Source organism: Siphateles boraxobius, unplaced genomic scaffold (assembly GCF_051911475.1).
Source record: "Siphateles boraxobius isolate OS27281-9 unplaced genomic scaffold, OSU_SipBor_1 9, whole genome shotgun sequence".
NCBI classification, from domain to species: domain Eukaryota; kingdom Metazoa; phylum Chordata; class Actinopteri; order Cypriniformes; family Leuciscidae; genus Siphateles; species Siphateles boraxobius.
The window spans coordinates 22,663,619-22,677,781 of NW_027509219.1; the positions used below are offsets into that span (position 1 = coordinate 22,663,619).

The window sequence follows — 14,163 nt, forward strand, 5'->3', positions numbered from 1 at the left end:
TACGTCGCCGGATAGCGTAGCTCGCACGGATGGCTGAAGGTGGCGAAGACGGCCGGCTTCCTCAGCGCTGTCCTAGGCTGGCTGTTCGCTGTTCGACGGCAGCGGTGGCTTCTCTCAAATCCAGCGATGCGAAGAGCTCGCTGAAGAGTCGAAAAATCAGAGAATTCAGCCTACAGCCCCTATTTTATATGCTAAGCCACGCCTATCTGGCGGGCTGTGACGCTATAAAGGCGCGGGCGCGACGTCACGCCGGGCGCACTGGTAGGCTGCAGCAGTTGCCCGCAGGGCAGCCAATGAGCACGCGAGATGGCCTGCTCTAGGTCTGCTAGCTGCTGCACTGCGTTGACAAGTTATACAAAATTAAGGATAATTTTTGGCTTCAGTATCTCGAGAAGATGAATCTTTCCCGTAGCGTAAGCTAAACTTACGCAATACGAGAGGACCTCTCGTAAGAGGACAAATACATATTTATTCTTTGGAAGCCAGGCTAAATGAGTAAACACTGTTACTACATTCCTGACAAGGTTCAGACACTCCGTTACCTCTCATATACCAAAAACAGATCTTGCCTGCAACAGAAATACCAGAAATAGATACACTGGTTTTAAAAAATGATCAAATTCATTATATAATACAAGAATAAAGATTAGAAATCCACCCCCTTCAAGAATAAATTACATTTTAACATAAAAAAGTTTCACAATATTACTGTTTTTATTGTGTTTTTGATCAAATAAGCACAGCCTCAGTTGGCATTATGAGACTTAAAAGATTTGTAATTTTGGGGTTACATGTTTCATAACTGAAAGATATAAGAATGTGTGCTATAAAAACATTAATACAAAGCCCTTTATTTGATTTTATAACTTGTAGAGCAAGTACATACAAAAAGATGACATATTTCTTGTTCCTGGAAAACTGAATATAGCAGCACAGCTATTCACAGATTTAAATGTAAGCAAACAAATGTTCTGATTGTACAGAAGCTTAATCCAAAGCCATAAACAGCAAAGGCTTGCAAGGTCAAAAATAACAACAGCATTTGGTTTAGCCCTCCAGGAGCTTCCATACATGTAAATACAGCTGTCAATTAAAAAACATTTATCTAGCAATAAAAAGCTGTGGAGGCTGTTATTATTTCTGCATGTTTAAACTTTGAGTCTAGGCTATATTAGTACTGTAGTGTGGGGAAGGTAAGTAACATTACAACACCAAATATGAGGCCATTTGACCTAATCATACATGTAATTATCAGACCTACTATATTTGTAACTCATATTGTGCATTTTCGGCCAGCGGCTCAATACTTTGGCCTACCAGGAAAAAAAAGTCTGGGTCAAGTCAAGTATAGCATATTTCATCCTTTCTGCTATCATGATTTATGTTAATACAAACATCACTCTGTTGCAACTACAAAACTCATGATGCACAGGATTAATCTACAAAACCAAACCAAAAAGAACTGAGAACTGTAAACCACTTAACATTAAACTATGTTTAGTAATACGTAATGCAATTGCATCAAATGCAAAAAAAGAGTTAGAGGTAAGAACATAAGGAGAAATTAATCAACAAGCCTTTGTCTGTCCAAGGCTTGAGAACATTGAGATGCATTGTAACCTAACATCCAGCAGATGGCCCTGTTGCATGTGACATTTGCGTAAAAAGTGCCACGTCTCCAATGCCATAGAGACAAACACACCCCTCATTCCGCTGAGTTCATATTTGCACAGTAAACCTTTGGTGGTTTTAACGAATATGGGCCATCTCCTCCAAGAAGGGCGTCTTCATGCACCCAGTGCAGAGCTGGTCCATCCAGAGGGGGGCTTCGTGCTGCAGGGGTGTTCGGCGCGGGTAAAAGGTGTAAGAGAGATCGTAGTTCAGTAGGCAGCTGATCGAGGCCATGTAGAGGTCTGAGAAACGGCACAGGCGACGGGAAAAGTAAGTGGGGTTGTGGCAGGTACGGAATATGCTACCAAAGTTAGGGTTGAAGAGGTTCTTGGTGACTGCCCTATAATAGAAAAAAATTAAGACAAGTTACAAGGGCTATAGTTAATAAGTTAATGAATTTATTGTCTGCTAAATGCATAACAGTCTTTTGTCTTGGTTTACTTACCGTAGCTCCTCTCTCTCTTTCAGCCACTCCTGCAGAACCTTCTTTGACTCAGGATCCCGATACATCTAAAAAAAAGAAGAAAAAAAAAAAGATGTAAAGTCAGTTGTCAAAAAAAATATGTCTCTCCAAATGAACTGGAACAACTTATACAATTGAGACTTTAAGGTGATACAAAAGAGAGCATAGACTTTCATTGTATAGTTATGTAAATAAATAATGTACACTACCGTTCAAAGGATTGGTGGTCAGTAAGATTTTCGTTATAAGAAATTAATATTTTAATTTAGCAAGGATGTATTAAACTGATTAAAAAAACGACAGAAGACATTTGTAATGTTACAAAAAAATTATATTTCAAATAAATGCTGTTCTTTTGAACTTTCAATTCATCAAAAAAACCTGAAACAATGCATTTCAATTTCCCCAATATATATATATATATATATATATATATATATATATATAATATAAAATTAAAAGCAGTAATGTTTTCAACATTAATATTAAAAAAAAAAATCTTGAGCACCAAATCAGCAAATTAATCAAATTAAAATAAATGCAGTGAGCATAAAAGACTACTTTCAGGCAACCCAAACTTCTGAACAGTAGAGTAAATAAAACACAAACAAATAGACACACACATATATATATATATATATATATATATACACACACACACATTTACTGCCGTTCAAAAGTTTGGGGTCGGTAAGATTTTTAATGTTTTTAAAAGAAGTCACGTATGCTCACCAAGGCTGCATTTATTTCATTAAAAATACAAAACAAACCCAGTAATATTGTGAAATATTATTTCAATGTAAAACAGCTGTTTTCTATGTGAATATATAGTAAAGTGTAACAGAATCTTCTCTGCCTTTTTTTACATGTGAGACTCTTCCCATGTATTATATGACATATTGAATCAATAAGTCTTATGACACTGCTGCACAAGCCCAGGAAAAGCTCTTCATTAATGTGCTGATAACACAAACGTTGCTTCAGGACATATACTGTAGACTTGGATGTTAAAGTAGCAGTGTCTGTTTAAATGTCACATTCCCTTTCATTCACACCCGAAACATTTAATTTGAGTAGCACAATTTAAAACAATTATCACCAAACCTTGACAGAATATGAGGTCGAATGCATTGTGGATTATGTAAACAGAGAAACCGATCACACCAAGCTTTTCTTACATAGAAAATCTGACTTTGGCTACAAACACTCTGAACAATCAATCCAGATATCCAATATTAAGCGAATGGACCTCTGCCAAACCTACCCGGTCAGTCCTATGCAAATATATGAGGAATACAAGCACATGCAATGCTGACCTGTTTATTTTGCTCTCATTAAATCGTTCTGTAGAAACTTGCTTGCATACAGAATCTTTTTTTTTCCTTTTTTTTCCCAAGTTTAAAAAAAGTTTGTATACATTTATCGACAATGAATATTTTACTATGCTAAAGTTCAGAGCCATACTGCTAACCTGCATGCGCTCCAGCAGTCCGGTGAGTGCCTGCAACCACGTGAGACTTTGAGCGTACTGCTCTGTGTTCACCACCTTCGTCTCAATCTCAAGTTCAGGCACGATCGCTCCTGTCCTCCACCCATGACGCAGCATCAGGTCCTAAAATGCCAGGAAAGGATGCTTATTTTTCAGAGACCACTTCAAGAACCTTTTTACAATCAGTCACTGTTTGATCCTGGAAACTATTGACTGTAAAAACTGCAGAGCAAGATTTACTCCCACTTTTGTTGGAAACACCAAGCACTCTGAAGCATTAAAAACAAAAGGAAGACATTTGCGCAACAAACGTGCAAATAGTATTCAAACAAACTCACCGCCAAGTCACTGTAGAGATGATCTCCAAAATAAAAAACCTTGGATCCCCGCCATCCTGTTAGCTTCAGAAAGTCTACAAGGTTTCCCTTAAACAAAGCAAAACAAAGGTAGTTTTGTTAGCCAGCTGCTAACATTGTGATTGATGTACAGGTTTTCTTCCCAATACTCATTCGAGTTTCTGGAAGCTACGTGTCAACAGAAATTTCATTGGTTTTGAATTGCAGGAACGGTTTGCTCTTAGGTTCCTGCCAGGGAACTTTCCCAGAAGTCTTTCTCTATTTAGGATGGTTTTTATATGCTTCTTCTACTTTATCTTGCCAGAGGGTGTATATATATAGTGAGACTAAGCCTCTGTGTTCTGGTTAGCAAAGTCTAATTGAACATGCCTCTCACCCACTGTGTTAAATTGATTTTCCATTGAGACTGAATTTGACCTTGTCACCTTCTTTTCTACTTTTTCCAAATGAAAGAGCCAAATGAAGTGGATAAATCATTCTACAATTAACAGAGAGTCAATGCGGAGCTGGAAGGAATTGGGTTATTCTCACAGGGACAGGAAAAACGTGAAAAGTTTAGAGAAAAGTTAACAGTGTACAATTTAAAATAACATGCTCTTGCAAGTTGAGGACATACAAGTAATTTTCCAGTAATTCTGAACAATTTCCCCAAATGAATTCGTAATCCCTTATTTAATCCAGATTTACAGATGAGTCAGCATAAATGTAGCAACTGAAAGCTTCTCAGAAAATAGTTCTTCCTCTATTGCTCATAATCATCTTACCAGAATAAACAGACAGAATGCAGTACAAAACAAATCTGCGTTACCTGCTTATAGATCTGTCCCTTATTCAAACTCTTGATCCTATCCCACTGCAAGTCTCCATTGCAGTCCAAACGTCTGAATGGTCTGGACAATTAAGAGAGATAGAGATATTTTCAAATCAATGTGGTGGTTAATTCAGGACAGAACTAAAACACTCATGCTGCAGAAAACAAAAGTAATTGGGGATCAATATACTGCCATTAAAAAAAATTTGAGGTCAGTAATATTTTTTTAAAAATAAATTATTACTTTTATTCAGCAAGGACACATTAAATTGATCAAAAGTGGCAGTAAAGACATTTATAATGTTACAAAATATTTCCATTTCAAATAAATTCTTTTGAACTTTCTATTCAACAAAGAAACCGGAAAAAAGTATCATATTATAAATCACCTCTTCCAAAGGGCCCATTGAAACATTTTAAGGGCAGAAATCTCTGACTGTAAATTAGATATTTTCCATTGTCAAAGCAGACTTACTTATTGCAGTCATTAAAAAAATGAGGCTTGTCAGCTTGAACAATGACAACGTCAAAGAATTCCCTCCAGTCCTTTCCAACCATGTACCTCATGCCTTTATCACTGAAGGAAAAAAAAAACAATTACTTAACATATTGCAAAAAATTATACAAATATAAGCTGATGTTCCATTTCATGACTGTGGGACAGATTTAGGGGTCAAAAATAAGGTGATTAATAAGGGTCAAATGGTAAGGAGCTTCATTTTGAGGTCTCTTGTTAATGTATCTGTTGAATATGATGCATCAAATATGAAACTCACACAAAGCTGAAGGGGCTGTTGGTAATAAGGAAAAGTTTCTTCCCCTGACTGGCCAGCCGGTGCAACACAGCGTATGTCTCGTCTCCTCTGAGAATGTATTTCTCTGGGGACCGAATAAGCAAGGAAAAGGGGTCACAACAGGCAGAAAGTGAAGAAGAAAAAAAAGGGTCTTTTTTAAAGCCCGCCTATTCTATACTAAATAAAACCAAATCAGTAATGTCTGCAGACTATGATAAATGTCATCCAGAATCTTATCAGATCTGTTTTTCCTGTTTGCCTAAAAAGTGTTTATACTGCAATGGAACATCTGTGATGAGGATAAAACAAGCATTAAAAAATAAAGATTAGATTGGGCCAGCCCAGTAGAACTGCTCGCTTCAAATCCCATTCTCCAGAGAGGCCCGATTATGCAACGGTTTGCTCTGAAAGCAAAAGACTGCTCTGCACCTATCCCCCCCCCACCCCACACACCACACACACGCACGCATGCAAACGTGCACTACACAGGCTGGGTTTGAGAGGGTCAACTTCAAGTCTGGTTTTCATTAGATCCAGCTTACAATAACATGGTCTCTTCTTGGCTAAAGAAAGTCTTTAACTGATATTTTAAGCCATTTTTGAGCCACGTTATATTCAAATATCCGGGTAATGCACATAGTCAATATTTGTTAATACTCACCAAGATCTTGCATGATCCATTTGTACATGAAACCCTTGATATGCACCATTCCAATTGCATCCTGCAAAGACAGATTTTGTATTTAACAAATATTTTCGTGAACAAGTGCTTGAAGCAAAATCTCTTTTCTCCCCTTAAAAATATTTTAACATGGCTCTTTCAAAATTTTTACTTCGATCCGCTGCCAGGTTTCCGGTTCCCCCTGACATCATACGCACCCACGCCTTTGAGAGAACAGTACAATCTGTTCTACCAGCGCAGACAGAAGTCAATTCAAAAAGCTGCGCTTGAAAGATAAAGAAGTGTGGCGTGCTGACACTTTACTTCCTTACAAGCAATGTGTTTATGAGGCAGAAACACTAATTGCAACATAACTTATTTGATTCATGTTGACACCATGGGGGGTATGAAAAAACAAACAAACAAGGTTTTAGCCATTTACTGCTTGGCCAAGATTTTTTACTTTCTGCTAGTCAGTGAGAGCTCAAGTAAGAAGGGGCGGAGAGTGTGGCTAAAAAGCAGAAGTGAAACAAGACTACATTCTGCAAGTAAACTGACCCATAACAGCAAAAAAAAACAAAGTCGCTATGTAACCCAATTCAGGACCACCGTGATCAAGTCTGAATGAAAACAAATCAGTCAGCGGCGCTTAACCACAGGCAGAAGAAAGAATACGCTCAGCTTGAGGACAGAGTTTACAAAACAACAGACAAGAAACAGCTCTCACGGTTTTAAATTACAAAAGCAGTTAGTAATCTATTGCCACAGTCTGTAAAAACAGGCTGGCTTTTTTATGCAAATTCACTAACACGCTTACGGTCGTCAGGAAGACAAAGTAGTTGGATCAGAATTCACGGAGGGCATATTGACTTCACACTTACGGAGACATCTTTGTAGAGATGCACAGGGTCGTACTCGATGTCGTTTGAGATGAAGTAATCGTTCGCAGCTGCCAAAAGAGTCATCTCAGGGATGGAGAAAACATCCATAAACTGTTTCATTTTGGGACCCTGGAACAAATAACAATAAAATGCATGAGTCAGATGCATTTTAAGACAGTGATGAATAAGCAATGTTTTTTCATATTTATACTTAAATAATATGCCTGCTCTGAGAGGAGCTGGAAATAGTAAAATTCTACTCCGAGGAAATTGTAGGTCATATATTTTAAATATTGCATATATTACAAAAAAATTTTGAGCCAAGAACTTGCATGACCATATCAGTGACCTTTTTTTCCTCTCCTTTTTTTTTTTTTTTTTTAATGCAGCGCTTCCCAACTGATTTTAAATTGGAAATCAAATGGCAATCTAACATAGTGCTAAAATGTATTGAAAAAAATAAAACAATAATGTTCTTAAAATCAAACATTCAAGAAATAATAAATATTACCTATGAACTATATGGCTTTAACATAAACATCATAGCTTAAACAATTCATAATATTATGTTTAATAATATGCATAATGTTATAATATTTTATTTAATAAAATGCTTTAATGATAAATTGCATTTTTTCAACAAAGTTGTATTATTTGCACTTTATTTTTTATGTGTCTTCCCTACTGATGAATGAATATATAGGGTAATATGATGCCTATATTTAGCGAAAGAGTAAATTTCTCTAGCGAACTAACAAGCTATGGGCACTTAAAGGGATACTTCACCGATTAGCATTAAGCTTTACATCAATAGAAACCTGGTAGTATTTTCGAATGACCGTGCTTCACTCCCTTATGTCCCCCTGAGACGAGAAATTTCAGTATTATGTGTCTGAAAAAAAAACTCAATGACGCAAAGATCGTCATTTAGCGTCATCGGAGGCTTTTTTGGCCAGAGGCTAGAGACTACAGCCAGTAGTGGGAGCTAGTTCCACATGTTTTCAACCCGCCCATAGGAGGTGGGATCTCACTCACAGAAGGTACAAATAGTGTCAGCCATCTTTTTTTGAAGCTAAGCTAACAGACTCTTGCTCTGTGGAGAAAGCTTAGGCCGAAAGGGATTTTGAAGATCTGGTGTGCGAATCCGAAGCTTGTGGCTACCTGTACGAGCCACAATACAGCGAGGAACAATTGCGGATGGAGGAACAAGAGGTGGTCGGAGCAGTTGCTGCAGCAGAGGAGCAGATGTGTGCCAATGGACACAGATAGAGAGTCCTATCGCGAATTTCAGTGATGCCATTTTTTTTCTGGAAGAAATCACTGAATCTGCTGAGGAAACGGCCAAGCATGTGTAACAGAGCACCCTAGCTTTGATCCACACATGGGTCTATCTATTTGATCAGTTTCAAGTCAACTAGTACCCTAGTTGTATCATTAATTCCAATACTGCCCCAGGGCCTGAATTTTGTTTTGGAAAATAGGTGGGAAATCCCCCTTTAGGTCATTCTAATGGGGGGGATTTTTTCATTTGAGGGGGGAGTTTTAGACAATTTAAAAAAAATACGTTTAGCTAAATGTTTGGTCACTCATTGTATTTGTGTTTTTACAATGGGGTCATTTTTTTTAGTTTACACAACAAAAGGAAGCTTGATTTCAATCTTTGAATTAAATTGAAAAAAGTAGCACAAATAAATACATGAAATAAAGAGAAAAGTTTAGGTCTAACACTAGTATTCAGAAATGCTAGAAACGGAAAAAATAACACGGAATAGTCTTTTAGTCCTGTATAATTTGAATACATAGGCTATTAATCCTGATTCCTTACAATTTAATGCTATCTTTTGTTGTTTTATATACAATAATGACAGACACATTTTAGGCTACTCTCACTTTAAGAGCTAGTGCACGGATCCACGTTCACATGTTGCGTGTAAAGCGCAGTCCGCGCCACTTTCTCCTCTTTTAAAAAGGGCTCCCTGTTGCTAAGCAATCATGAGCCACGTTCTCCATGAAGACGAAGACGTTTCAGCAAAGGATGAACGCTCAAAAGACGTAACGTGAACGGCCCATACTGTTTTCATTATAGTGTCACATGCATTTTCTTTTTGTATTATTTTTTTAAGACATAACCGATTGTGTTTGAGAGGATACTCCCCAAGACTGGAATTAAGACAATGTTGTGTAAGACTTAAAAAGACGAACAAATTATAAACAATAGTGACGATGCAATGGCCCGATTGTGCAAGTGACATTTCCATCAAATGTCCCGACTCCTGAAACGCGAGAGTCTAGAATCACCGCCTGCAGCTGCAGCACGATTGGCTTGCCTTGTGCAACCTATTTTGAGAGACAGAGAAGACGCGGCATTGGCAGAATCACTCATGCTGTTTGTGAAATTGCGTCTCGCAGAATGTTTTAAAATGACTGATTCAATCTTATAATCTGTTAGGTTAAATTTACTCATAGGCATGCTAGATTTAATGAATGTTTGCGGGAATTTCCTGACCTGTGGGAATGATTAAAATGATGCGCAATACCCGCAATCCCGCACCGAAATTTGAGCCCTGCGCCCTCTGTAACCGGTAGGCATGGCTTGGGAGTGGCCTCGTAGGGAAGCGAAGCAAGTGCACTCTGGGAGTTGTTGTCTTTCATCCACATGAGCCAAAAATACATTTTCTGGCTTTTCGCAGTCTAGAAGGCACCAACTTCTAAAATAATTTCACATTTCTACTACATAAACGATCCAATTTAAATACACATTCATCTTTCCAGCAGTGAAATATCCCTTTAAAGGAGAACTCCAGCGCAAAATGAACCTGGGGTGTAATAACACATTGGTACCGAGTCGACTGTTCTCTGGGATTTGTTTTCATGATAATCGAGTGAAAAGACAGTACCATCGCGGAGCCATCTTTGGAAAACAGCCTCGACCAGTCGAACCACGAACGCCGTGCTACGAGCTGAACTGTGACTTGGAATCTCACAGTTCAGCTCACTTAGCACGGCGTTAGTGGTTCGACTGGTCAAGGCTGTTTCCCAAAGATGGCTCCTGCCTGTATACGCGATGGTACTGTCTTTATAAAGTATATTATTATTAAACTGTCTGTACACTTACAAAGTTCTCAGTGCTTCGGTTTGTATGTAGAGACCCTCATTAAGCTACCGGGTTAGTGTGGGGCTATTTTGAGCCTTGTCAGTGGTATTAACTAGCGATCTCTTTTTACTTATTATATGCCCCATATACTAGTGTTATAAGCTAAACAGTTTTTAGAGATAAAACTCTTTTCACTCGATTATCATGAAAACAAATCCCAGAGAACAGTCGACTCGGTACCAATGTGTTATTACACCCCAGGTTCATTTTGCGCCGGAGTTCTCCTTTAATGACTTGCCTGAGGTAAATGACGTAATGCTACGTGGGATATTGTTTACAAGCTGTTTGCTTATGTCTTTCCGCCGTGGAAACACTGATTGTGCGATTACATGAGATATACCACGTTTCAGTAAGTTGGACTGTATCTTTTAACATACCTTCAGATGTTCATTCATGTTTATTAGGAAGAGATGATCGCGTTCACTCGTGCTGCTGCTTAAACTGAGGCGCCTATACAGTGATCTGTCACTCGCGCCACATTGAGTGTCAAAATGGCATTTATTGTTCGAATTTCATGATAAAATTTACATAATTACATAATTTGAAAAATGACACTGTATCTTATTCGAAAGTAACAAAACGCGGAGCTTATTGTGATTATTGGTGGTTAGACTACAACGCTCTTGTACACACAAGACACACGAAAATTTACGGGATGAATATGTGTACCGTTACACCCCTAATTACAATTTAAGCAAATGTCAAGGTAGAAAAAATAGTTCTGTCACGAGGTAAAGTGAGGTCAACCTCAACAATCGGCTAGGCGGGGCGGGGCGTGTTCGGTACGCCATGAGATTATCGCGAAATGTACCGTGGGTAGTGTTTCACAGTTTTTTCGGTTCAGTTTAAATATCATTACACCCCTACGACTGATGAAATGAGAACACATAATAAATGTAGTGGGACTATCACCTTGCCATAGAATCCACTGACTTGGTGGAGGGGAACATGATTTGAACCTCCATAAAGTTTCATGACCTCCTCATCAGGGACAGGCTTCAGACCCCTGCGTATAGAAAAAATACAAAACCGTGAATTACATAACACACTTCTCCACACAAACTCACAGGCTGAATTGATCAAATGAGGGTCAGTTTACCTATAAACAGTGCCTAACTGGATGTAATGGAAGGCATCAATTTTCATGAGAAGTCCCTGTGGCATTGAAATAAAAATAAAAGATTAATTCATATAATAGTAAGATATAATGCAAAAAATGCTGCAAAAACGCAAACCATGAATGTTTAACGCACCTTATGGATGTCGTAGTGAAGCCCCCGAGTTGCAAAGTTGGGAATGTAGTCGTACTTACTGATTCCCTCAGGGTACTAGTGAAAGAAAGGCACAAAAACAAAAATCTAAAACATGCCAACCTTTAACCTCCCACCCCGTGACTCCACATGATCCCTCAGACAGATCACCGTCATTAGAACAATTAAACAAAACTCTGAGGAGCTGAGCCAAAATCCCAGGATACGCGTTTAGGACTGTTCAAACAGAACGCATTCAATTTTGCATTCAACTGCACTGCTTTTCCATTGTTGTCTATGGCAATGTGCACTAGACAGACGTGTTTTGACTGTTGCATTCACATCTTTTGATCATTTGTCGGCCAACGTCGAGCATCTGTCAGCTTATTTTTTCTGGCACTAGTTGGACTGTTGTCTCAAGTCGTGGTTACATGCTTGTCGCATTCAAGTGCTTTGTTGTCAGAAAGAACAAGAATCAAGGATACCAGGTTTATTATTGCCTATTTATTGGGAAAGTCTTAAGCCAAAATTATATTTAGCTTCCCATTAACTGACAATTATATAAACATTCACCACACTATAGTCAGCTTGTTAACGATTCTGGAATTTGAGTCAAATACAATCTATTTTCGCTGTGTATAAAACAAACAATAAGCTTCAAATATTTATTTATATTGTAAATATGCACTAATTCAACGAAGAGACATAGTAGCTGTTGTTGAAAAAAAAAACTAATAAAGAATAACTGTCACAGCAGCAATCATTCTCCCCTCCACCATGTTTAAAGTTTATGACACCCCTATCCCGGGAAATTGGGTATCAAAATGATCCCCGAACTTCCCAGTGGTAAATACGACTTAAAAGATAGTTCATGTCCAATTTTTAAATAGGAAACTAATATATTATATATAATATATATAACAAATATATATAATTGCGATTGTATTTAATTTCTATTATTTTCTATGTAAACGTGCTAGAATGACTTTGGTGCTCAAGTCTTTTGCAACAATTTCCTGCACTGAAGTTAAAAATTCAACTTTTTAAAAAACGAGTCTAGCATTTTTTTCATTACAGTAGGCCTACCCTGCATCTCGAGTTTTTACATTCATGCGCTACTTTTCCATTGTTTTTCTATGTAAACGTGCATTATGCTAGACAGACGTGTTTGACAGTTGTGCTCGCCTCGTTTTGCAGCGCTCAAGTTAAAAGAAGTTAAACGCGTTTTTTCAAGGTCCATGCGTCTCGCTTTTTTTAAACGCAAAAGCGCGTTCTGTTTGATTACCCAAAGTGTTTGTTTTGTATGTATGCGTTTTACCTCATAATAACTCTTGGTATTTATACTTATTTTGTTCAATAACATGAAACATGCAAAACAACAGGTTTATGGTTTTGAAGTTATGTCTTTCTCGGACCTTGTAGTGCTGAACGAGAAACTCTCGCGCCTTGTTGAAGATCATCTCGTCCAGCGCGCTGGAATAGAGAGCTAGCGTGTAATCATAGTCAAAGCCGTAGATGTCCACCTCTTCCAGATTCACTTCATTGTTGGCATAGATAGTGGAAGGGTTCAGAAGATTGCACACTCCGGGAGGAATCAAATCTGTGAAGAGGAAAATAAACTTGAAGTTTATTATCATGCTTTTAAATAAGTATATTTTTTAAATTAAGTATATTTTTAAAATATTGTTTCGTCTGTCCACAAACTCAGGTCTCGACTAACACCTGAAATATTTGTGAATAGAAAACGTCGATCACGCATAGGACATGCGAATGGCAGTTGGCAGTTGTTTACTAAATGTGACTAGAGGCCAGCGCCTCTTTGGGACGGGGGAAAGTGGACAAATACGTTTTTGGCATGAGCAGGATTACAGAACATCACATATGAGAACTCAAATTAAACCAACATACCGTGCACAAGCCGTTTCATCTCATTGTATCTCGCCCACAAGTACGTTTTATTGTTGATCTGCGGGGCCGTGGACGAGAAAGCCCTGCCAGATTTGGTTAGAGATTCTTCGCCTCTATTTTTACCCACGATTTGGTGTCTGTGCGATGTGACTGCAGCTGCAACGGGGTTATGATTAGCTGCCAAATGTTTCGTCGGTCCACAGTTGTGCCCGTCTTTGCAGCACTTCTGTCCGTTCATTGTTGAACCAGCCGAGGCGAAGCTTCCACATGCAAAAGCAGGAATATTCAATCCTGTGCAGAGCGCAACTCTGGAACTAGAACTTTTTTGCCACATTGTATGGCTTAAATTGCCTATTTTTTTGCAAGCCATGTCTAATGTATGCTAACGAAGTTGTTTACTTCTTTCATTCGTACTTGCCCCGCGTGTACGAGTGAGATCGCTTCTGTGGAAATCTGATACAGGCTTGTTGAGGGCATCGCTGGTCGGGCGCAAGCTGTTTTATTAACCAATCAAATGCTTGTACTTGCAATGATTGACAGTTCATCGAACCAATAAGACTTGGATTCTTCTACGTCACTCTTCTGTGGTTTGGTTAAGGAGAAGAACGTGTTTACATGCTAGTCCAACCAATACGTTTTCTTCATTAAAATGTTGCAATATTTCATGCCTTATGATTGGTCAAACGACCTGGCAACTGCCTACATGTGCTACGTGACTGAATATG

The 14,163-nt window shown here is 38.4% G+C and overlaps 1 protein-coding gene across 2 annotated transcripts in view; it reads right to left on the bottom strand.

Annotated features, from left to right (window-relative positions):
- Window positions 1–695: 695 nt before the first annotated feature.
- nt5dc2 (5'-nucleotidase domain containing 2) overlaps window positions 696–14,163 on the bottom strand; it is a 51,893-nt gene continuing 38,425 nt past the window's right edge. The window contains exons 2-15 of one of the 2 annotated variants that reach the window (XM_077223535.1): window positions 13,439–13,863; window positions 12,946–13,130; window positions 11,534–11,608; window positions 11,380–11,435; window positions 11,193–11,286; window positions 7,127–7,255; window positions 6,246–6,306; window positions 5,567–5,669; window positions 5,266–5,367; window positions 4,788–4,869; window positions 3,962–4,048; window positions 3,606–3,746; window positions 2,117–2,181; window positions 696–2,011 (exon numbers count right to left, since the gene is read on the bottom strand). In XM_077223535.1, the coding sequence (XP_077079650.1) occupies window positions 1,750–2,011; window positions 2,117–2,181; window positions 3,606–3,746; window positions 3,962–4,048; window positions 4,788–4,869; window positions 5,266–5,367; window positions 5,567–5,669; window positions 6,246–6,306; window positions 7,127–7,255; window positions 11,193–11,286; window positions 11,380–11,435; window positions 11,534–11,608; window positions 12,946–13,130; window positions 13,439–13,808 (1,812 nt within the window). In that variant the 5' untranslated portion in view covers window positions 13,809–13,863 and the 3' untranslated portion in view covers window positions 696–1,749. Of the gene's footprint in view, window positions 2,012–2,116; window positions 2,182–3,605; window positions 3,747–3,961; window positions 4,049–4,787; window positions 4,870–5,265; window positions 5,368–5,566; window positions 5,670–6,245; window positions 6,307–7,126; window positions 7,256–11,192; window positions 11,287–11,379; window positions 11,436–11,533; window positions 11,609–12,945; window positions 13,131–13,438; window positions 13,930–14,163 lie in introns of those variants that run through there. The other variant, XM_077223536.1, reaches the window with a different exon arrangement.